This window comes from Callorhinus ursinus, unplaced genomic scaffold (assembly GCF_003265705.2).
Source record: "Callorhinus ursinus isolate GAN/ISIS: 27379988/994484 unplaced genomic scaffold, GSC_fseal_2.0 scaffold110, whole genome shotgun sequence".
NCBI lineage: Eukaryota > Metazoa > Chordata > Mammalia > Carnivora > Otariidae > Callorhinus > Callorhinus ursinus.
The window spans coordinates 819354-843480 of NW_027397172.1; the positions used below are offsets into that span (position 1 = coordinate 819354).

At 47.2% G+C, this 24127-nt stretch overlaps 1 protein-coding gene across 6 annotated transcripts in view; it reads left to right on the forward strand.

The window, feature by feature from the left end:
- Positions 1–19876, forward strand: part of UBE2L3 (ubiquitin conjugating enzyme E2 L3) — a 57634-nt gene extending 37758 nt beyond the window's left edge. For 3 of the 6 annotated variants that reach the window (XM_025857286.2, XM_073889615.1, XM_073889614.1), the window contains 2 exons: positions 13345–13531; positions 18422–19876. In XM_025857286.2, the coding sequence (XP_025713071.1) occupies positions 13345–13531; positions 18422–18576 (342 nt within the window). In that variant the 3' untranslated portion in view covers positions 18577–19876. Of the gene's footprint in view, positions 1–11485; positions 11558–13344; positions 13532–18421 lie in introns of those variants that run through there. The other 3 variants (XM_073889611.1, XM_073889612.1, XR_012377135.1) reach the window with 2 other exon arrangements.
- The last annotated feature ends 4251 nt before the right edge of the window (positions 19877–24127 follow it).

Genomic DNA, 24127 nt, shown 5'->3' on the forward strand with positions numbered 1-24127 from the left:
AGAGGGAGAGAGAATCCCAAGCACATTCCCTGCCGAGTGCAGAGCCTGATGTGGGCTTGATCTCACGACCCTGAGATCATGACCTGAGCCAAAACCAAGAGTCAGATGCTCAACCGAGCCACCCAAGTGCCCTGATTTTTTTTAAAGTTTTATTGAGATTCACAAACCATGCATTTCATCCTTTTAAAATGTACAATTCAGGGGCACCTGGGTGGCTCAGTCAGTTAAACACCTGCTTTTGACAGGATCCTGGGATAGAGCACCACATCAGGTTCCCTGCTCAGTGGGGAGGCTGCTTCTCCCTCTGCCTCTCCCCCTGCTTGTGCTTTCTCTCTCAAATAAATAAATAAAATCTTAAAAAAAAAAAAGTGTACAATTCAGTGGATTTTAGTATATGCACAGAGTTGTGCAACTATAGCCATAATTTTATTTTATTATGTTAATCAGCATACATTACATCGTTAGTTTTTGTTGTAATGTTCCATGATTCATTGTTTGCGTGTAACACCCAGTGCTCCATTCAATATGTGCCCTCTTTAATATACCTACAATTTTAGAACGTTTTTCTTTATTCCCAGAAGAACCACCCCCACCCATAGCTATCACCCTCATCCCCCTAGGCAACCAAAAATCTACTTTGTCTCTCTAGATTTAGCTATTTTGCATATTTCATATAAATGGAATCATACAATATATGACCTTTTGTGTCTGGCTTCTTTCCTTAGCATAATACTTTCAGGGTTCATCCATGTTGTAGCATGTGTCAGTAATTCATTTCTCTTATTACCAAATAAGGTTCCATTATAATGGTTATATTCTGTTTACTTATCCATTCATCAGTTGATGGATATTTGGATTGTTTCCAGTTTTTGGCTGTTAAAAATAATGCTGCTGTGAACATTCACATACAGGTTTTTATGTGGACATATGTTTTCATTTCTTCGGGGTAACCATTTGAGGAATCACCAGACCGTTTCCACAGTGGCTGCACCACTTACATTTCTACCAGCAGAATATAAGGGCTCTAATTCCTTATATCTTTGTCAACACTTGTCTGTCCTTTTAATTACAAGCCTTCCTAGTAGGTGCAGAGTAGTATCCCATTGTGGTTTTGATTTGCATTTCCCTGATGGCTAATAATGTGGAACATATTTTCCTGTGCTTGTTGGACATTTATATACCTTTTTTGGAGAAATGTCTGTTCAGGTTACCTTGCCCATTTTTAAAATTGGGTTATTTGGGCCTGTGTGTTTTTATTTTTTTTAAAATTCAGTTGTAATTAGCTTTGGTTTTTAAAACAATAATATCAGTTTTTCTTTTTTTTTTTTTTTAAAGATTTTATTTGAGAGAGAGAGAGCACACAAGCAGGGGGAGCTGCAGAGGTGGGGGGAGAAGCAGGCTCCCCACAGAGCGGGGAGCCTGACGCGGGGCTTGATCCCAGGACCAGAGATCATGACCTGAGCCAAAAGGCAAATGCTTAACCAGCTGAGCCACCCAGGCGCCCCTCAGTTTTTCCTTCCTAACAAGAACTTGTTTTATTTCCGTGTGAAGGACCTGGAGTTGACTCCCTCCTCCTAGATTGGCTGTGAGGTCCTCACAGCCTTCCTACTTTATTAGCCACTCTAAGCCGTGACTGGTGCCTGGGATATCCAGAGATGTGGAAATGTTTTCAGTGTACAAGCTTCTGGGGTTGTTGTTTTTCAGGTATGTTAAACCATTATTCTGAGATCCGACATTCCTGGCCATATTTGAAAGAATAACATAAACCCTGCATTGATGGTTTTATAATCAAGAAGAGAATCTGCTGGTTTAGCAGTTCAGTTAGCAAACATTTGAGGATTACTTCTGAGGCTGCCTTGGGTCCCTGCTCTCAGGTATCTCCTGGACTAATTGGGGAAGACAGGTGATCAAAATGCAACTATCAGAACACCGGAAGGAGCCCACCAGAATAGCAAGGTTCCTTGCCACCACTTCCCTTCTCTTAGATGAAACCAGGCTTCTTCCTTATATGAAAACATCATCAAGGCCCTGGGGTGGCTCAGTCGGTTAAGTGTCCGACTCTTGGTTTCTGCTCAGGTCATGATCTCAGAGTCATGGGATTGAGCCCTACAAAGGGCTCCCTGCTCAGAGGGGATTCTCCCCTCTGCCCCCTCCCCCACTCATGCCCTCTCTCTCCCTTTCCAAAATAAATAAGTAAATTAAAAAAAAAAAAAAGGAAGAAATATCATTGTTGATCTTGTGGCTTCCCAGAGTGGGTGCTGCCACCATGTCCTCATGGTTCCCTACAGCCTTGCCAGCACTGTTTTTCTGCTTTTCAACCAGAGGAGCTGATCAGTGCTCTCAGGAATGCATGGTAGCTTTGTTTTTTATTAAAAAATATGTTGGTGGGGGCGCCTAGGTGGCTCAGTCGTTAAGTGTCTGCCTTCAGCTCAGGTCATGATCCCAGGATCCTGGGATCGAGCCCCGCATCGGGCTCCCTGCTTGGCAGGAAACCTGCTTTTCCCTCTCCCACTCCCTCCGCTTGTGTTCCCTCTCTCGCTGTGTCTCTCTCTGTCAAATAAATAAATAAAATCTTTAAAAAAAAAAAAAGTATGTTGGGTCTTTACCGCTCCCACGGACACTCATGATTCTATTGATTTCATCTTTACAAATGAAATGGAGTTCAGGGCGCCTGGGTGGCTCAGTCGTTAAGCATCTGCCTTCGGCTCAGGTCATGATCCCAGGTCCTGGGATCGAGCCCCGCATCTCCCTCTCCCACTCCCCCTGCTTGTGTTCCCTCTCTCGCTCTCTCTCTCTGCCAAATAAATAGGATCTTAAAAAAAAAAAAAAAGAAAAGAAATGGAGTTCAGCCCTAACCCCAGTTAGTCGGGTGGTGGTAAAGAAATTATGGTACATCCAGACCATTATGAAGATTGAGGACATAAGTGTGCATGGGTGATGAGGGTAATGTCAGCAGCAAACCGCAAGGTGATAAAAATAAAGGTGGTTATGGCACCATGCGCACAAATCCCCGGTGTGTGAGAGAGTGCGCGCTGATGTGTTCACCTAGAAGGGAAGGGGCAGGAGTGCCATCTGCCAGGGTGCTGGCCTCAGTTCTCTGTCAGGGAGGAGAGATGAGGGTAGCATGTTTTCCCACGTTTTCTACAACAAACACAGATTTCTGTCTGTGATAGCACCGAATGTCATTTTAGCAACTCTAGAGGCCGGATTATAGAAAGCGACGTGTGTGCTTCTTGGTTTGCTTGCCCTCTACCTGAGGGACCCTCTTCAGCCTTGAGCTTCTCTCCTCTCCCTCCTGGGAGAAGTTAGCCACCTCTGGCCAAGCTCCCTCAGCCTTCACTGAAGCAGAAATATAATTGTTTGAACAAAGTTTTATTGCTTCGATATTCTGTTACTGAATGGATACAGAGTGTTTGAAGGCAAAGAAAGTCTTGAAATTAGAGAGAGGGGGCTGTACAACATTATGAATTCACTAAATACCACTGAATCATACGTGCCAAAAAAGTTAATTGTATGTTATGTGAATTTTGCCTCAATTAAAAAACTTTTTTGGTGGTGCCTGGGTGGCTCAGTCGTTAAGTGTCTGCCTTCAGCTCAGGTCATGATCCCAGGGTCCTGGGATCGAGCCCCGCATCGGGCTCCCTGCTCAGTGGGAAGCCTGCTTCTCCCTCTCCCACTCCCCCTGCTTGTGTTCCCTTTCTCGCTGTGTTTCTCTGTCAAATAAATAAAATCTTTAAAAAAATTTTTTAAGTATTAATAAATAAATGTAAAAAAAAACTCCACACCCCGCCCCCCGGAACAAAACCTAAAAACTTGCCAAAGCTAGTAGGATGTTTGGATATCTGTGATACAGTCCCTCGCTCCTTCCTTTTTTCTTCCGTTGCCCTCTGGTGATTGGTGTACTGTTCTTGATTAAAAGCATTTGGCATTGTCTCAGGCACAGCATAAAAGCTCCTTCAGTGCTAGGTTATTTTTTCTGTCAAGGAAGAAGGAAGATTTCTCTCAACTCCACCCTGGCCTCCGGCAGCACATTTGAGGCTTTGGTTTCCTTCTTTCACCTTTTTGTTGGTACATTTGTAGTTCCAGTCTCTCACCTTCGTTTCTGGGTCCTTACTCACCTTACAGCCCATTTCACTGGCAATCCTCACCTGCCAGACCCGTTCCTTCTTTCTGCATCATCTCTCTGGACGGAGGTGGAGCCAAGTCCTGCTGATTCTCCTGCAGCTTCTCCCTTCTGCCTTTCTGTAGCTGTAATGGTTGAAGCCAAATGAGGGGAGCCATACATAAAACATAAGTTTGTCGCCAACCTCAGATTACACTGGAGATGTTTTGGGGGAAGAGCATCCCTCCATGTTGGTGGGAACTGCTGAGCTCCTGTCCAAGCCAGGCACAGGCTTGTGGACAAAAGCCACAGGGGCACTGCCCTCCATGGTCCTCCTTTAACATGGAGTGTGGCTCTACCCACAAGGTACTGTGGCCTAACAAGTGGGAAACATCTGGATTGCAGAGTGGAAGACAATGTATAGCGACATGAACAGAAGTACAAAAAAATATAGACAGTATGACTCCAGTTTTATAACTACTTGTAAGTAATATGTACAGATGTCCAGAATAAAATGCCTTTGTTTACACTATATATGCATAGAGAACATACTAGGGCCATGCAGCAGGGGACTAACAGCTGTTTTCCTGGGGGATGGAATATTTCATACACTTTTTTGGGTACAAATGTTAGCTCCTTCCATTCTTGGGGGGAAAGTGGATTGTGTTGTGAGAGGTACATATGAATTCAGAGGAGAAGAAGTTCCTTATTGAATTCAGTTCATGGAGATTGTGATTTTTATTTTTATTTTTTTAAAGATTTTTATTTATTTATTTGACAGAGACACGGTGAGAGAGGGAACACAAGCAGGGGGAGTGGGAGAGGGAGAAGCAGGCTTCCTGCGGAGCAGGGAGCCTGATGTGGGGCTCGATCCCAGGACCCTGGGATTATGACCTGAGCTGAAGGCAGATGCTTAACGACTGAGCCACCCAGGCACCCCAAGATTGTGATTTTTAAATTCAGATATAATTCAGAGGGTAGTTTGGTCATGAGAGACTGGAAAACCAATTCCAAAAATACTTACTCGCACTAATACTTTTAATATGATGGAATTCTGTAACATTGGGTATTCGTTGACAAAGACCTATACTGTGAAGAGCCCTATAAACCAAATTGCTGGAAATAGTACAAATGACTCCTCTTCAGAAAGCAACATTGCTTTCTGCAGTGACGAGCCACTGATTGAGCAGATTTTGTGATTCAGGCAACCAGAAAGAGCATTTTCAGAATAGATAGAAAAGAATAAATACTTGACAATTTACAAAGGGTAAGAAGACATTGTCTGTGTTCAGAAGATCCATGAGCTTGTCTCAGCTTTTGACAAGATTCTAGAGTGGACCCGAAGACTTGAGAGCATAGAAAGCTCCCCTTTAACAAAACAGCTCAACTCTGGGGCACAGGCAGCCAGCAGGGCAGGTCTGGGCTTGGCAGACTAGTAATGAATCTCAGGCTTTGTTAACTGGGTGAAGCATAGGGAAAAGATGCTGCTGAGGGGTCGTCACCAAAGTGGACAGAAGTGGATGCAATGCCCAGGGCCTTTAGTCTGTCTGACACTTGAAGAAGGGACAGCGTCCTCATTAGATCTAAACCAGGACCTCCTGTTCACAAGTCTGCCATGAGTCCTGCATGTGGTGTCAGACAGCTGTGCACACACTGTGGGGACATGCCATGTGGCAGCAGTCCACATCAGGGAGTGGGAGGATTGGCCTGACTTCCTCTCGCTGCCAGAGAGCTGTGTGGTGTCCTCACTGCATCACAGAGAAAGCAGGCACAGCGGTGACACAAACTGTTACTTCTGTGGATAATTGAAGGAGTCGGTCTTCATTCATGGAAGGGAAGACATGAAATGCAGTGGAGTTTTGGGATTCCTTTTTTTTTTTTTTTTAAAGATTTTGTTTATTTATTTGAGAGAGAGAATGAGATAGAGAGCATGAGAGGGGGGAGGGTCAGAGGGAGAAGCAGACTCCCCGCCGAGCAGGGAGCCCGATGTGGGACTCGATCCCAGGACTCCAGGATCACGACCTGAGCCGAAGGCAGTCGCTTAACCAACTGAGCCACCCAGGCGCCCCGAGTTTTGGGATTCTTAAAGGGCTGCCCTGGGAAGGAAAGATTATGTTTGGCCACAGGGTTAGGAGTAGGACACGTGGGTAAATGGCCCCGGGTGGTTTGGTGCCATGTGTGGAGGAGTTTCCTCTTGGTCTTAGTTGCTGAAGAACGGCTTTGTGCCTTGCAAAGCTGGGGTCAAGAACTATGAAGGATCTGAAGTTTTTACCCTACTTGCAAGCTAACAAGGTAGCCTGCCGCAGCTTACTGGATGTCGGCAGGAGACACAAGACTTCTTGTACAGAGACAGACAGAGACAGTGACTCACGGCACAGCAAGCCGCGTGAGCAACGGCACATTCTCGTCAGTGCCCCTGGCCCGCAGGCCCCACGGAGGTGACGAGGATGGGCCCAGATGGATTCCTGCATGTGCAGTGAGCTGTGTTACAGGAGAGGAAGACTAGTTTAGGTTCTTCGGCTGATTGCTCAACTTCCATCTCACTTGTCTCGTTTCCAGATGTGGGTGATGACAGCATCTGCTTGAGGTTGCCATCGGGGGCGGGGGGTGAACTGGAGATAAGACAGAAAAGCAGCTAGCATGTAATAAGTCCTTGGGAAAGAGTGGTCGAATCTTCTTTACATGCATGTGTATCATGACTAGAAGCAAATGCAGAAAAGTGGATTGTTAGCACAAAAGTTACTTTTTTTTTCCTTTTCTCCTCAACTGTACTGTTTATAAAATAAACAATAAACACTTTTTTTTAAATTTATTTATTCATGACAGAGAGAGAGAGAGAGAGAGAGAGAGAGAGGCAGAGGGAGAAGCAGGCTCCCAAGGAGCAGGGAGCCCGATGCGGGACCCGATCCCAGGACTCTGGGATCCTGACCTGAGCTGAAGGCAGACGCTTAACCACCTGAGCCACCCAGGCGCCCAACAATAAACACTTTAAAACCAGTCAGTTATATAAAGGGAGAGTGGATACATGTTTGGCTAATCACCTGTAGCGTCTTCAGGAGAGAGAGAAATAAAATTTCAAGGCTGTGCACTAATTGAGAGCATGTAAAATTATCAGAAGAAATTAATTTTACGTATAAAAACATTCCTTGACACAGTAATATGAGCTAAAGGGAATGCAAGGCATCCATATAGGCAGGAATAATAGAAAAAACATTGATCAGGGTCATGCGTAAAGATAAAAATGCTAGAATCTTTGGTTAATTTGATAATGGAATGGTGTTACAGCTTGATCTTGGTGTGAGGCAAATTCCTGGTTAGTTGTATAATACTTTTCTACAACACAAACATGTTTTCTCATTAAGGTCCCTTAGAGTTTCTGAGCTACCTTCCACAGAGTAAGTTTAGCTCTGAAATGTCAAAAATTCACAAGTGCTTTAGGCCTTTATCAAGAAGGTGTATTCTGGGCGCCTGGGTGGCTCAGTTGGTTAAGCGACTGCCTTCGGCTCAGGTCATGATCCTGGAGTCCCGGGATCGAGTCCCACATCGGGCTCCCTGCTCGGCAGGGAGTCTGCTTCTCCCTCTGACCCTCTTCCCTCTCGTGCTCTCTATCTCTCATTCTCTCTCTCTCAAATAAATAAATAAAATCTTTAAAAAAAGAAGGTATATCCTGAGTTTTAATTTTTGCACACCTTCTTCAGCAAAAATCACTGGGACAGGTGGACAATCTGTGTGATTGGCACACACCCGAGCCACTCCTTTGGTCATCCCCAGACCCCCAGACAAGGACAGAGGCCCAGAGAAGTTAAGGTGAGCTTAGCCATGTTACCTAGGTAGTGGTGAGAGGCTCAGCCTAGTCGTGCTTCTGGTAGCAGCAGAGCTGCTTTTCTTGAGCTTTTTGCCCAGGTGCCAAGCACGTTGGACTCTCTGAGCTCAGACCTCCTCATCAGTGCAGACTGAAGTTACACTCCCATTTCACAGCTGTTCGGGAAGGTCCCCGGCTTGCCCAGTGAGCAGGAGGTAGAGCCGAGGTTAGCACTGCTAACTGGAACCGGCTCATTCTTGTCTCCCAGCTCCTAGCGCAGGGCCCAGTCTCAGGTAAGGCACAGGGGTGGTTGATCAGTCTGGGGCAATGAATGAATAAATCTGGCAGATAAGACCAGCCAAACAAAAGTACAGGGAAGCTCTTTTTACATGGCTCAAGAAGTATAAGTGAACGTGATTTTTACTTAGAAAATTTAAATCTCTTAAAAACCAGAAGCAAAAACAAAACCCCTAAAAACCAAAAATCAAAACCAAAAGCAATCTTCTCTGAGTTCCCCCATTTGTAATTTGTACAAGTTTGTACATTTGTAACAGTGAGTCGAGCTGTCCTTGGTAGTGAGTGACTCCAGGTGGGCATACAGGACAAGGCCTGGGAGGGGTCTGCTGCCACTTTAACTTCTGGACAGTGTTTTAGAGAATTCTGTGTTCCTAAAGAAGGGATTAAGGATGGTTTTGTTGGGATAAAAATGACCTCGTAACCTTTCCCAGGTGTGTGCAGGGCTGTCTCCCCACATAGGCACCTGGCCTGGACTGTTCGCTAACATCTCCACCTTCTTCCAGACCCTGAGTCTCCCAGCTTCCTCACAAGCTTCCCCATAGATTAATCTTCTGACAGGATATCCCACTGCTCAGAGGGGAGTTCAGAGCCCTAAACGTGGCCCCAGCCTTTCCTTAGGAAGTCCCCATATAGCCCCTCAGCCACACTGGCTGCTCCCAGCCTCTTGTCTTGCCCCAGATTGCCCCTTCCAAGCCCCACCATCCTAGTCTTCAGTCTTCTCTGCCTGGAAGACCTTTCTTACCCTTCAGCCTTCCCTAATTTTACCTGTCCTCAAAGCCCCTGCACCATGCCTCCCTTCTTTGGACATGTCTGCATGCCAACCTTGTTTCCCAGCAGAGGAGCTGTGTTTGCTGGAGGATACCCAGGTGGTCTGGGGCTTGAAGAGGAGGGGCTGTGTTGTGGAGGCTGCGAACAGCATTCCTGGGCACTCTTAGAAGCTTAGCTTTCTTTGGGTTGGGTGTGATACGGCAGGAGAGCCAGAGTACTAGGGTTTACTCAACTTCCCAAAGGTAGACGGAGGGTGAGGAGAGGCTGGGGCTCTTTTTCTGGGGCTCATCGTCTCTCAGAGGCTCCTGGGCCCATCAGGGTATCCAGCCCCTGAGGTCTAGATCTTCGAGCCATCCTAGGGACAAGGAGGTGGGACATGGTTCTGGCCCTGACTGGCTACCAGCTAGGGGCAAGCTCAGCTCTCCAGAGTCTAGCCATCCAGCTGGATGATGATGAGAAGACCAAGCTAGCCAGAATTTGGAGCCCTGGCCACCTGTTTGGCCTATCAGCACTCAGTGTGGTCTTGGTTGGGTTGTTATTTACCCCTGGTGTGACTCTTCATGAATTTTCTTTTTCTTTCTTTCTTTTTTTTTTTTAGTCTTTTTAGATTCATTTATTATTTTTTTAAGATTTATTCATTTATTTTAGGGATGTGGAGGGGAGAGAAAATCTCCAGCAGACTCTGTGCTGATTGTGGAGCCTGACAGGGAACTCAGTCTTAAAATTCTGAGATCATGACCTGAGCTAAAACCAAGAGTTGGACGCTTAAACAGCTGCACCACCCAGGCGCCCCCAACTCTTAAAAGATGAGATATTTGCAAAAGACCTATCTGATAAAGGGCTGTTATCTAAAAATTTACAAAAAATTCTTACTTGACTTTTATTTTTTATTGTTTATTTGCTTTTAAAGATCTTATTTATTTGACAGAGAGAGACAGCGAGAGAGGGAACACAAGCAGGGGGAGTGGGAGAGGGAGAAGCAGGCTTCCTGCTGAGCCAGGGAGCCCAATGCAGGGCTCCATCCCAGGACCCTGGGATCATGACCTGAGCCGAAGGCAGACGCTTAACGACTGAGACACCCAAGGTGCCCCATATTTTTATTTTATTTTTTTATAAAGATTTTTATTTATTTATTGAGAGAATGGTAGAGAGCATGAGAGGGAAGAAGGTCAGAGGGAGAGGCAGACTCCCTGCTGAGCAGGGAGCCTGATGCGGGACTCGATCCCGGGACTCCAGGATCATGACCTGAGCCGAAGGCAGTCGCTTAACCAACTGAGCCACCCAGGCACCCTATTTTTATTTTATTTTTAAAGATTTTATTTATTTAAGAGAGTGAGCGAGAGAGCACAAGCTGGAGGAGAGTCAGAGGGAGAGGAGGAAGCAGGGGGAGAGGGAGGAGCAAACTCTCCGCTGAGCAGGGAGCCTGATGGGGGACTCATCCAAGGACCCTGGGATCATAGCTTGAGCTGAAGGCAGATGCTTAACCTACTGAACCACCCAGGTGCCCCAAGGGTCTGTTTTAAAATGGGCAAAAAAGGGGTGCCTGGGTGGTCCAGTCAGTGCGACTGCCTTCGGCTCAGGTCATAATCCCAGGGTTCTGGGATCGAGTCCCGTATCAGGCTCCCTACTCAGTTGGGAGTCTACCTCTCCCTCTGCCCTTTCCCCTGCTCATGTTCTCTCTCTCTCTCTCTTAAATAAAATCTTCAAAAAATTTAATAAAATGGGCAAAAAATCTGAACAGATATCTCACCAAGGAAGATAAATATATAGATGGCAAATAAACATATGAAATAGTCAACATCATATTGTTATTAGGGAATTGCAAATTAAAATAACAAGATACCACTACAAACCTATTAGAATGACAGCAATCTAAAACACTAACACTAGGGCTCCTGGGTGGCTCAGTCGGTTAAGCGGTTAAGCGTCTGCTGCCATCTGCCTTCGGCTCAGGTCATGATCCTGGAGTCCTGGGATGAGCCCCATGTCAGGCTCCCTGCTCAGTGGGGAGTCTGCTTCCCCTCTCCCTCTGCCTCTCCTTCTGCCCCTTTCCCTGCTCATCCTCTCTCTCTCTTTCTCTCCTTCTCTCTTTCTCATAAATGAAATCTTTAAAAAAATAAAACATACCAACAAATGCTGGGGAGGATGTCTCTCGGTGAGGAACTCTCATTCGATGGTGGTGGAAATGTAAAATAGTGCAGCCACTTTGGAAGGCAGTTGGTGATTTTTTTTTTTTTTTTTTTTAACAAAACTAAACATACCCTTGGGAGGCCTGGTTGGCTCAGTCAGTTAAGCCTCTGCCTTCGGCTCAGGTCATGACCCCTAGGTCCTGGGATCAAACCCCACATTGGGCTCCTTGAGCAGGGAGCCTGCGTCTCTCTCTGCTGCTTCCCCTGCTTGTGCTCTCTCTCTCTGACAACTAAATAAATAAAATCTTTAAAAATAAATAAAATAAATGTCTTTAAAAAACAAACAAACAAACAAACAACTAAACATACTCTTAATCTACAATCCAGGAATCTTGCTGCTTGGTATTTCCCCAGAGGAGTTGGGAAGGTGTATCCACACAAAAACCTGCACACAGATGTGTAAGTCAGCTCTATTCATAGTTGCCAAACTTGGAAGCAACCAAGATGTCCTTCAGTGGGTGAATGGATAAAATAAGTGGTGCTAAATCCAGACAATGAAATATTCAGTGCTAAGAAGAAATGAGCTATTGTGCCATGAAAAAAACATGGCAGAACCTTAAATGCATATTACGAAGTGAAAGAAGCCATCTGTAAAGGCTATATATACTGTCAGATTCTAACTCTAATGTATGATACCATACCAAAACCATAAAATGAATACCAAGAGTGAACCCTAACGTAACTGGACTGTGGGTGATAATGAGATGTCAGTGTAGGTTCATTGATTGTAACAAACAGCCACTGTATGAGGGATGTTGATAGTGGGGGAGGCTGTGTGTGTGGAGGAACAGACATACAGGAACCCAGCTCAGCTTTCCTCTGCTATCCAAAAGTAGAGCATTCTGGGGCGCCTGGCTGGGTCAGTCAGTGGAGCCTGTGACTCCTGATCTCAGGGCTGTCAGTTTGAGCCCCAGATTGGGTGAAGGGATTACATAAGAATAAAATCTTAAAAACCACACAAAGTAGAGCGTTCCTAGGAAACCTTGTGTAAGCCAAAATGGTGTAAAGCAAAGAAACAGTTGGTTACTATTAATTTACATGGAAAAAAGGTTTAGTGTTCCCAGACCCCAAAAATAACCTCTCTTAGGCTTGTCTGATACTTTAGGACACATCTTGCTAACAGATAACACAAAATAAATCAGATAAAGAACAGGTGCTCACAGACACAGTTCAGAGCTTGTCACCAAGACACCGAGTGTAGTTCCCGGGGAAGGCTCTGGGCGGCGCCACCACTCTGGCTGCTCCTGGTGCGCGTGCTGCCTCTCTAAAGGATTGCAGGCAAAACAAACACGTGTGCTGAAAACAGCACTTTGTTTTCACTTTTTTGCATTTTTTGGTAAAAGTGAAAATCCTCTTCAGATTTCTTTCTCTTGGCTAGCAAAACAGGTACTAATGTAGGCCTTTTGTGAAAGTAAAGTGGCGTCTCTCAAACTTTTGGAAAGTGAGGGATACCTGGACTTCCCTCTTGGTGTTGCTGTAAACCTAAAACTACGCAAAGTCTATTAAGGATACAAAGATAGGGGCGCCTGGGTGGCTCAGTCGTTAAGCGTCTGCCTTCGGCTCAGGTCGATCCCAGGGTCGTGGGATCGAGCCCCGCATTGGGCTCCCTGCTCCGCGGGGGGCCTCCTTCTCCCTCTCCCTCTCCCACTCCCCCTGCTTGTGTTTCCTCTCTCACTCTGTCTCTATCAAATAAATAAATAAAATCTTAAAAAAAAAAAAAGAATACAAAGATAAAGTGACCACACCATCAATCTCAGAGCTTTCTGGAACTTAGCAGACATCTTGCTCTAGAAATACTGATCGAGGGCGCCTGGGTGGCTCAGTCGGTTAAGCGGCTGCCTCCGGCTCAGGTCATGATCCCAGGGTCCTGGGATCAAGTCCTGCATCGGGCTCCCTGCTCAGCATGGAATCTGCTTCTCCCTCTGCCCCTCACCCCGCTCAGGCTCACTCGCTCTCACTTCCTCTCTCTCTCAAATAAATAAAGTCTTAAAAAAAAATGAAATAGAGAAAGAAAAATAAAAAAAAAAGAAACACTGATCGACTGTTGGTTGCCCTCAAGGTGACAAGGCTTCAGTTGGCATACTGCTTGAAATAAATTAGTTTTTCAAGTAAACAGACCGATTCTGTCTCAGCAACAGGTTTTTGAGCTGTAGCGTGTTCATTTGGTCTTTTCTCGTTCCCTGCAGGACAACCCTCCATATGATAAGGGGGCCTTCAGAATCGAAATCAACTTTCCAGCAGAGTACCCATTCAAACCACCGAAGATCACATTTAAAACAAAGATCTATCACCCGAACATCGATGAAAAGGGGCAGGTCTGTCTGCCAGTAATTAGTGCTGAAAACTGGAAGCCAGCAACCAAAACCGACCAAGGTAAAGCATGCTTCTTATGTCTTCCTCGGATGTTGCTGCCGTGGGCAGGGGCTCTTCAGTCCTTTCTAAGGCCATGTCTCACAGAGTCCAGAGAAATCTTACCTGACCAACTCCAGTGCATGCAGAAGTGCTGCTGAGGTTCCACCATTCCTTGTGGGAGGGGCACATCTCAGTTAAACTGTTGACCTGTGTAGGTATTGGAGGAGGCCCATCTGTGCTCCCAGCCAGTGGAGACACATGTAGAGAGACCAGCCCAGCATTGGCTACCTGTGCAGTGAGGGGGTGTGGGCACTGTCCCTGCAGGTTTTCATGAGGGATCGCATGGCTGCTCTGAGTGAGAAAGGGCAAGTGGTGTTTAAGGTGACCTCACACAGGAGTTAGCACATGAACTCAGACTTGAAGGAAGAAGGGAGGTTGGAGAGGTCCTGCCAGACTAAAAGAAGGGCGTAAGGCAAAGCCATGTGGGCAGCACAATGCTAGTGGCTCAGGGGGTGGTGTGGGGGGAAAGGGCATCGTCATGTGGGCTGTGTACCCTGATGAAAGCACAGAGTTGGCTTTAGTGGGCCTAGAATTCCTTGTAATTGTATGTGGCCACGTGTCCAGGTCCCTCTGTGTGAACATACATGTGCTCATTTTTCTGGGAAAGGTACTTGATTCATTATTACGGTTAGCCTTCCTCTTGTCCCATGGAAGTATCTAGATTTTGTTAGACTGTGTCCAGTTTTTGTTAACTCCAGAACTTTCTTTTGAACTCCTGATCTCGTATTTTTAGTGGCTTTCTGATGTGTAGCTACCTGAACCACTATACAGTCTTTTCAGATTAAAGGGAGTGGATGAGGCTGGAATTTGTGAGGCCACAGGTGGTTTCTCAGTGACCAGTATAGTCATTTTTCAGTGGAACCCCTGGAAGATGGAGTTGAAAATCTTGCACAGGAAGTCAAGCCTTCCTTATTTGAAATAATAGCCGTGAAAGGTGTCCATCAGGTTTCACAGCTGAGTAGTAGAAAGGAGTGGGTTTTATGTTGAATCAGAATAGAAAGATCTCCAGTGGATGTGGCATTCGGTCATGTACAAGTTGATATTTATAAAAGCTTGACGAAGTATGTTCTTAAGTGCATGTCCTTGGGTTTTTTTCCTATACAAATTCCTAGCTCCTCACATACATCAAGCATGTTGTCCCTGGCACTTGCTGCCGTGTTCCCTTGCTGCTGCTGTCTATTATTATATTACAAATCACCTCAAAACTTCATGGGTTAAAATAACAAGAATTTGGTATTTCTTATTCTATAGGTTGGCAGGGCTCAGCTGGGTGGTTCTGCAGCTGGTCATTCCAGAGGTCACTCATGGCTCAGTATCTCTATGTAATTCAGCATTCACAGCAACTTTAGGGTACATAACTACTGCAAAAAAACCTAGAATTGACTGTACGTGGAATGTCCAGAATAGGCAAATCTACAGAGAGAGAACATAGAGTAGTGTTTGTTGGGGCTGGGATGAGGGGATTAGGAAGTGACTATGAGAGTGGGTATTGTTTTGGGAATGATGAAAATATTCTGGAGTGAAATGGTGGTATCACACAGTTTTTGTGTATCTACTAAAAACAACTTAATTCTATACTTTTAAGAGTTTCTCTTTTTTTATATCTCAACTTTTTTAATATCTCAATTTTTAATTAGGAAGTAGGGAAGCATTAAAAATTGAGCAAAAATAGCAGGAGAAAAGTCAAGAAACAAAGCAAAACTATATCAGAGAGGTAGTAGAAGTTGGCGATAATAACACCAGAAAAAAACTTGAAGACAAAGTTTTGTTCAGCAGTGTATCTGGTTCTAGTAGATGTCTCAGCAGCAGAGCGAGGGCTTAGTTTAGTGGTTGAATAAGATTTGCATAGAAATTAGAGTCAGTAACAAAGCAAGCATAATATGGACTCTGTATGTACCAAACAACAGCAACAAAATTATATACAGAAAAATCAAATAATTCCTAAATTGAATGTTTCAGTCCCCCGTACATTATTATCTTAAAACAAATCAAGCAGATAAAATTTAGAAAGAGGACTCAAGAAATATAATAAACAGCAGAAGACTAATTAGATTTTGTAGCACATTCTATAGAAGGCTGGTTAGGCATTGCGTACTTTCAGGGTTGGGGGAAAGTACCGCTCACATTTTATTCTGAGAACGGAGCCCCTGGATCTGAAGGGGGGGGGTTGAATCACGGATATTGTTTACATCCCCTATTACAAAGAGACAGTAAGAACAAAAATGGGGAAATTTTCTAGCCTTTATTCTCTGATCCTATACATTGAGAGTAGGAGGTAAAATTTGGTAATGTTTTTAAACTCTTACATTTTGGAGGCAAAATAAAATAACTTCTGAGAAACATTTGGGTCAAGGAAGAGATTTTAAAAAAGCCAGGGCTAGACCATTTGTAAAATGTAATGAGTGCACTGTTTTATGTGTGAAAATGCTGGGAGGGGGCCACAGTTGTGGTGTGAAGAGCAGTTGTAGCTGTCAGTGTCCTCACTAGCAAAGCAAGCTAAGCTCAGCTGGATTCTATTACAGTTTAACTAAGGAGCCCGCAGTGCACCCAAAGGAGCAGAGAAAGAATGAAATACTCGTCAGAACTACTAAATAAATTGGAAAATATTTCGACTTGATCAAATAAGCAAAAGGAAATTCCCAGAAAATAATTTAATAGATATAGCATACTTGCAAAGTGATTATGTTTTGAAAAGCCAGCCTTAATAATGAACAAATGGTTCTATACTGTTACATTAGGTATTAAGATGATCATAGTGAAAAGCAGAGAACCTGAGTACCCATCATGGAGGGTAAACAGGACACCTTGAAAACTCCTCAGTGCCCCCCCCCCCACACCCCCCCAATGCACTCATCCAGGCAAGAGCCCTTTGAGGTTCCTGAAATGCTAATGAAGCAGCAGTTCTGCTATAGAACAGTTTCTAATCACAGCAGAAGACAGGAAGCCATCTCTTTATGCACTGAGTCACATGTGGTGCAGGTTTCCAACCTGAAGTCAAGAACAGCAGGAGGGATATGGAGCAGTCTCACAGCTGAGCACAGGGTGGGGAATCTGGGAGCTTGCTAAAATAGGGCATGGCCCTCGAGCTGGGGTAGTGTCTGAGAGAAACTGTGAAAGGTGTCCTCTGGAAGAGTGTTTGTCTCAGTGTGGTTGCTTCCCTTGGCTGGACAGGAGGGGGCCTTAGGTGCTCATTTTAATGTTTGTTGATGCATGCCATCTGTTTATGGCAAGTCATTGATTTTCCATTGGAGTTACATTTACTTTTTCTTTGAAAAAAATTTATATTTTAAAAAAGGTGATTTAGAGAAATATATTAGGTAACTAATCATTTAGGCTATATGTGGATATGTGGCAAACAGTGGAACACCAGTGGTGGGAATTGGGGAAACAGGAACAAACAAAATAGCTTTATTATCATTTGTGCTGTCACACAAGAATCAAATGTGAAAGGGATAAATCTTAAACAGACAAAAATATACTTCCAGTGCCTGCTTCCTCTTAGAGATATTTACAGGTGGGAGGTGATAATGCGTGCCCCTGGGGGTGGTGTGGAGATTGGATTAGAAACTGCCTCAGCCTACAGAGATGCTTCCAGGCCCTTCACTCCTGCTTGCTCTTCACAGTCCACCCTCCTTGCCCACCAGCCAGCCCCTCCTCCCTACTCAACCTGGACCTCCTCAGCCCTGCATGTGCCCCCTCTCCTCAGCTGTGTCCACCATGGTCACAGAAACCCTCAATTGCCTCATCTCACCTGGTAGCACTGACAGGCAGAGGTGAGGGCAGGTGGGCTTTGGCTGCCTGGCCATGGGTACTTTGTGCTGTTCCTCCCACTCAGAGCAGAGCTAGGAGCTGGGTAGGCCTTTGTGACTGGCTCAGCCAGCACTAGCATTTAATCCATAACTTGTAATGCTGGGCTGAAAAACACGGTCCCCAGCAAAGGAATCCGTGGCATCGGTAATCCAGAGGAGAGATGCCTTTTTGCTAGGAATGTGGCAGTGGGAAGGAACACAGCATTCTGGGGGTGCTGGTCCTAATCAGGGCTGGGTGAGGAGAAACGTGTGTGAGAAGGTGAAGTGGCTACATGCACCACCGCACTTCTGAGGTGAGGAAGCCTGGGGTTCCTGGACCTTCCATGCTTCCCCCTCGATCTCCCTTCCCCACCTTCCTTTCCCTTGTGGCCCTTCCATCCCAGGGCTAGCCTTCCAGGACATCTAGGACTTACTGTACTTTGCGCAAGTGTTGTGGAGCCCACCCCAAGCATTTGGTGTGATTTCTGCTTCTGGAATTGAGAGCCTTAACACTGGTGAGGGTTAGCTACCTTCCAGCAGTTAAGACAGGGTGTCAAGTGAACCTGTCTCAGCTAGTTGAGAAGCTCTTAGGGGTCTTCCAGAGTGGGCTCATTATGCATTTACACCATGCAGACACCAAAGTCCCCTGAACCGATTGTAGTGAGGGGACATGTCACCCAGTCCCTGCCCTGGAGAAGCCCCACCTGTGTGTGCAAGTGTGTGTATATGTATATGAGGGGTTGTCCGTGCTAGGACCGAGATCGCCAGAGTTCAGGAGGAGGAGGAGTGAGAGTGACTGGGGGTTCCCTGAGATGTCAGTTCGGGAAGGTTCCTGGAGGAGGTGGAGGTGTCACTCTGAACCTGCTATCGTGTTAGCAGCTTGTGGCCCAGCACTTTCTCCCAACTACAGAGGAAAGGTGGGTTGCGCCCTGGTAGTTAGAATTTTGGATAAATGGGAGGCCACTTTATCTTAAAAGCACATTGATGTAAGTCAGTGTTGCAGTCAAAAGTTGCCCTTTCTGAGACTATTCTAACCAGCGGTGCCTGGTCCTTTTCTTGGCAGTAATCCAGTCCCTCATAGCACTGGTGAACGACCCCCAGCCCGAGCACCCACTTCGGGCTGACCTAGCTGAAGAATACTCTAAGGACCGTAAAAAATTCTGTAAGAATGCTGAAGAGTTTACAAAGAAATACGGGGAGAAGCGACCTGTGGACTAAACTCTGCCGCGACCGATTCCAGCGAGTGTGAGCGGAGACCCCGCAAAGCAGGACTCTGTGGAAAATTGACATGTGCGGCTGCCTGGCGTTTGCTTGTGGCAGTTACTAACTTTCTACAGTTTTCTTAATCAAAAGCGGTCTAGGTAACCTGTAAAGAAAGGATTAAAAATTTAAGATGTTCTAGTTCTGCTTTCTTTGTTTTAAAAATCACTGCTTCAATCTACTTTAAAAGAATGGTGTTTCTTTTCTTGTCCAAATTGATCCAAAACCTTCAATTTACATTTAGCCCTTAAGGTTAAGGAAAAAAAGAAAAAAAAAAAAAGGTTGCAGTTCCCTTTCTTCCCCTGCCCTTGCAACTCCCACTTTCTTGCATTTGGTTTATTTTTCACTCATTCACTTTCCCCCAGACCCAGGGCTATCTCCTCCGCAAAGGAGAAGAGACTGCTCCTGGCAATTCTGGTGGCTTCTCTACTCCCATGTTGCACTGCCCTGTGTGGGAGTTGGTTCAAATTCTCCTGGCTCCAATTTATAACATCCTTTAAAAAGAATTTAAAAACAAGCAAACCACCACTCACCACCCCACCACCTCCCCCTCACCACCAAAACAAAACAAAAACCAGCCATGAAAAGGGAGGCCCAGTTCTTCTGTAAAAATCTGGCCGGTGTTACCACAATAACATTGGTTAAATGGGCAAACCCTGATGTCTGTGTGCGTGATTGAACTTCAGCCTGGCCTGGCCTGCTTGGGGAAACCCAGGTCTGTGGCAACCCCAGGGGAGGGCCTGCCGACCAGAGGATGCTGTGCACTTGTGTGAGGAATTTCTCGCCAGAAAGGCTCCTGCGGCCAAAGGTTTATGCTCCTCCCTGCAGCCACTGTAGAAGACGTGCTGGTCATTGCGGACAACGCCGAAGCCAGAACGTCCATGTGAAATTCCACGCTCACCTGTCTCTGAGCTCCATCTGAATGTGCCACGGAGCTCGCTCTCCCAGCTCCTCAGTGCAGCGCAGCCCCACTGCGACCCTCCCTCGGCACAGTTTGACCCTTTGCGGGGTTGGAATTGGCGGGACTTGGCTGTAGCCAGCAACAGTCTGGGGTTGCCGGTGCCCTGCTGGCCCCTTCCTTCGGAGCAGCCGGCCAGCCCCGGAACAAGGCGGCCTTCCCTCTCCCTCTGGACTCACAGCCTTTGCAGAGTCAAGCTCCACTTGAAGCTCACTCAGTAATATCCTTTACATGTGTTTTATATTGTTTTGACTGCCTTTTTTTGTAGAAATAAAATTGACCTTAGAATTTATCATCAAATGAACTTGTAAGGATTTGAATGTTAATGTCTTTTCAAAGCAAGCGGGACTGCCCCTGAAATCGAGAATGCGGGTCACTGACACCCAGAGGAAGCCGATGGTCCAAACGCCGCATCACCAACTCCTCTTCTGCCACTGGCGGCTGCCCTTCTTGGTTCTCAGGGGGGAACTAGATTCTGTGGAGAAGATGACGTAAAGAAACTGCTTTCTGTTTTTAGCTCTCTTACTTGGGATCTTTCCGGGGCTTTACAGACCTGTAAGATGGTTTCACCTGTGCAGAGGTGGGTGTGATGGGTAGGTTAGGCAGCATAATGTTGTTTAGTTGTCCAGGTGCATGGTCCCTGCGGTGTGTCAATGAACTCAGCTTCTTTAGTCCTAGGTACGCCGGGGGCAGGTTCTGGAGACTCCTGTGTGCCCAGGAACGCAAGAGCGTCAGGCCAGTGTTTCCACATCTGTCTCTTCATTAGCAGAAAGGTGATGATGGACTTTTATTTCACTCACATGCAGATTTGTAATAAAATGCCAAATTCTGTCAGAAGCTATACAAATAAGCCACCATTTGTTCTCATTGCTTCTCTGAACCCAGAAATACTGCCATTTGTGGAGACTGTCCCATTGCTTCGTATCTTTACCAGTGTAGTTCTGCCCGCCTGTCGCCCTCTCACTTCTCTGCTCATCATGGGAGGATACCTCTGTGAAAGCCGGCAGCCCCTCAGGGACTCCCAGCCCTGGCATGGCAGCCCAGGGTTTGCCCCATCAGAGGCCTGGCCCTGGGAGAGCGAGGCAGTGGGTGGGCCCTCCTGCAGGCCTAGGCAGTTTGTCCCGTCCAGCCTGGGCAGTCCCCGGGTCAGGCTTTGAGCACGCTGGCGGGCAGCCCTGGCTGCTCCACAACCAAACAGCTGTGTCCTCTGGAGAAGGGGAGAGCTGTGGAGCGGCCACCGCTGACCCGAGCCCACTCAGGAATTCACGCCCGCCGGGTTCCTCGGAGTGCGCTGGGTCCTCCCCGCCCGCCCTGCCCCTCCCCGCCACACCCATGGCGGAGAATAGGCTTTCTGAGATGCCGCGATCCCGTTCTGCTGCCCTTAATAAAAATGCTCTCCGACACTGGTTTGGTCTTGTGGGTTTCTTCCTTACTGGGAGTGGGCAGAGCCCGGGGCCTATGTTCTTGTATACGGGGGAGGGGCGGCCAGGGCACAGGCTCACTCTTCTGCCTGCTCCTCTCTCCCCACGCCCAACTTTTCCAGAAGAGAGCACAGGGGCGTGTGGTCTTCCCAGGAGGGAAGCCGAAAAGGCTGGAGATCCAGACCATCAGGGCCTGCCAAGGGGCACCTTGAGTGTCAGGGGAGGGGACAGTGGCCTCTCTGTAAATGACAGGAGCAACATTTCAGTACACTTCTCAGTCCCAAGAGAGTGATACTATCAGAGGAGCAGACCGAGGCCCTGAGGAAGGGTGGCTGTCTTGTTCAACATCACCGAACTCAGGAGGGTGTGCCTGAGGGTGGGGCTAGGCCATTTCCTTGAATGATTCCAGCCAGGAACCTGGCCTCCAAGTCCCAGTGACCTCCTGATGTAGTATTGACACAGCATGGGGCCGTGATGCTTGTTTCTTATTTCCCTGTCTGGAATTTGACACCAGCAGAGGCCAGACCTGCCCTGTCAGATAGGTCTGCAGGTGTCCAGAAGGAACAATCCAGGGATGTCATTTTACCAGGAAGCAAGGAGCCAGTCCTTTCCCTTGATCATCAGGAGGGTACTCTGCCGTATTCTAGCACTTCATCCTCCGTGACTCTCAAGATAACCCCATGGACACCATTATCCCTATTTTTACAGCGGAAGAGACAGGTTCAGTGACAGCCAAGGAAACCAGGCCTGGGTTTTTACAGTCTAGCTCCAGAGGCTGTTACAGTCCACCCCTCAGGTTCTTTGGAGCCTGACCCTTGCCAAATCCGGAGCCCTGCAGGACCTTCTTTCAACTTTCTCAACTCAGAGCCACCATTTTCTTGCCTTCCTCACTCTTGTATTAATTGTTTAGCTCAAAATACGCATCTACTTCATCACTCCAGTGCCCACCGCAGCCTGGCTTCTGTCAGCCCCTGGCTCCCTGAGGCTTCCTCTGGCAGGGGCCCCAGGACTTCCTCATTGCGCAGTCCACAGGCTGGCAGCCTCTCAGCCCCGCTCTCTTTCTTCAGTTGGCAGCACCTCCGTGTCTCACCCTGCCAGGGCAGCCCCCTGACCCGGTCGAAGGCAAAGCCAGAGCTGGTCTTGGTTCTTCCTGCCCCGTCTGCACTGGCTCTTCCTCCTCTCCCTGCGTCCCTCATGCAGCACAGGGTGATGGCACCAGCCGGAGAAGGAGCAGAGCTGAAGGTAGCCTGGCTCAGGTGGTACTTGCTAGATAGCTGTTTCCTGGATGATTGGAACATGTTCTTGCAGAAGGGCTCCTGGGGGTACCCTGCATGCCTCTCAGAGGATCAGAGCGCAAATGGCTGCCCGACAGCGGAGGCTGTAACTGAGGCCCAGAGAAAGAAGTCATTTCTTCAGAGGGCATTCTCCGAGCAGGCCTGACTTGGTTAGGAATCCCCTTTTGCCCCACACTCTGCTTTGCGTTCCTCCCCCAGTCCCCTCCCACTGCAGTCCGGATCATACCAGCTATCCCCATGTTCGTGCCAGACTGAGCTCCTTGCAGGCTGGGCTGTCCTGGCACCCAGCCCTGGACCCGCCCACAATAGACCTTCCTTCCATAACTCGTGAATGGGTGGAGAACAGTAAACCCCTTGCCTAAGCCACCCAGTGCAGGTTTGACATAGGAATACCCGCATCTCCCCAGTGGGGCTGCTAATGACCAGCTCCGCAACAGGCCCTGTACGGCCTGCAGCCTTCTTTCTGCCTTATCACTTTGCCTCCCCTTGTGAGGTGGACCTCAGTCTCCGGATTATTTGACCAGTGTGGCCATGGCCCCTCTCTTCTCTCCACTGTTACATGCTCATGGTCCCTAGGGCTGATCTGGGTCTTCAACTCTGCTCACTCCTCTCTCCCTCCCTGAGCAACGGGAACCTGCTCCGCAGCTTCATCTTGTCTGTGCAGACCCCAAATCTCTCCTGTCCACCCACACCTCTGTCCTGAGCCTCAGAGCCACACAGCCAGCTGCCTCCTCCTTTCAGAATAGTGGAACCCCTTCCCGCCCCACCAAAGGAGGTGCCTCTGCCAGCGGGCTGCCTTCAGGCCACCCCTACCAGCTCCAGCCAGCAGCCTGCAGGAGTGTGGCCAGACCCCACTGGACTGAGGCAAGGAGGTGAGGGCAAGGCACTAGGAGGGACTAAGTGATTCCAGTTTACAGCCATGGAGGAAGGGTAGGAGGAAAGGGCCTGTTGCTGAAAGAATCATGGTCAAGGGAAGGTTAGTATGAAAGATGGAGCCAGAAAAGAGTGGGCTGAAGCCACAGTCAAGGGGGTAGAGGTGTAGGATGGGGGCAGCAGGAAGGAGGAGCAAGATCCCACCCTTACCCCTTCAGAAAGCTATATATCCCTCAGGGCTGCCTAGGCCGAGAGAGCTCTTTGGGCGCCCGATTCCTTGCCTGACACACGGCATGGTGAATAAATGAGCAGGTAGCTTCAAAGCCCTGCTCTGCCACTTCTACTTCTTGGTCTGTTAAGATGGAGATACTGGTCCCTGTGCATAGGGGGTTATGTGAGATTAAATGAGACAAGAAGGATCATCATCCCATCTGCCTTTCCACACTCCAGAGTGGGGCAGGACTCTGTGCTCCCAAGAACTCCCTGCCACCTTCCCCATCTGCTCCCTGCCTCTCCTTGATCCAAGACACATAAGCCCCAGTGACAGGGCATGCACACATCACCAGGTCTGGTGAGGAGTCCTGGATCCCATTTCCACAGAAGACTGTTCCTCCTGGAAAAATTTAAATAGGCTTCCAGGACCTCCTTAGATCCGCCCCTAGGATGGCAAAGGGATGCCTGTTAAGAACAGGTGACTTTGGGGGTGCTTGGGTGGCTCAGTCAGTTAAGCTTCTGACTCTTGATCTCAGCTGAGGTCTCGATCTCACGGTTGTGAGGTCAAGCCCTGCAAAACAACAACAAAACAAGTGACTTTTTTTTCTCTTTTTATTTTTATTTGCATTTATTCTTCAGAATTTACTCCTGGGCCATAAGTTTTTGTTTCTTCAGTTTCTTCTGGGATATCTTTTTCTTCTGTGCAACCTCCTCTTCTGGTTTAGGAACAATCTGCTCTTTTTCAGTAA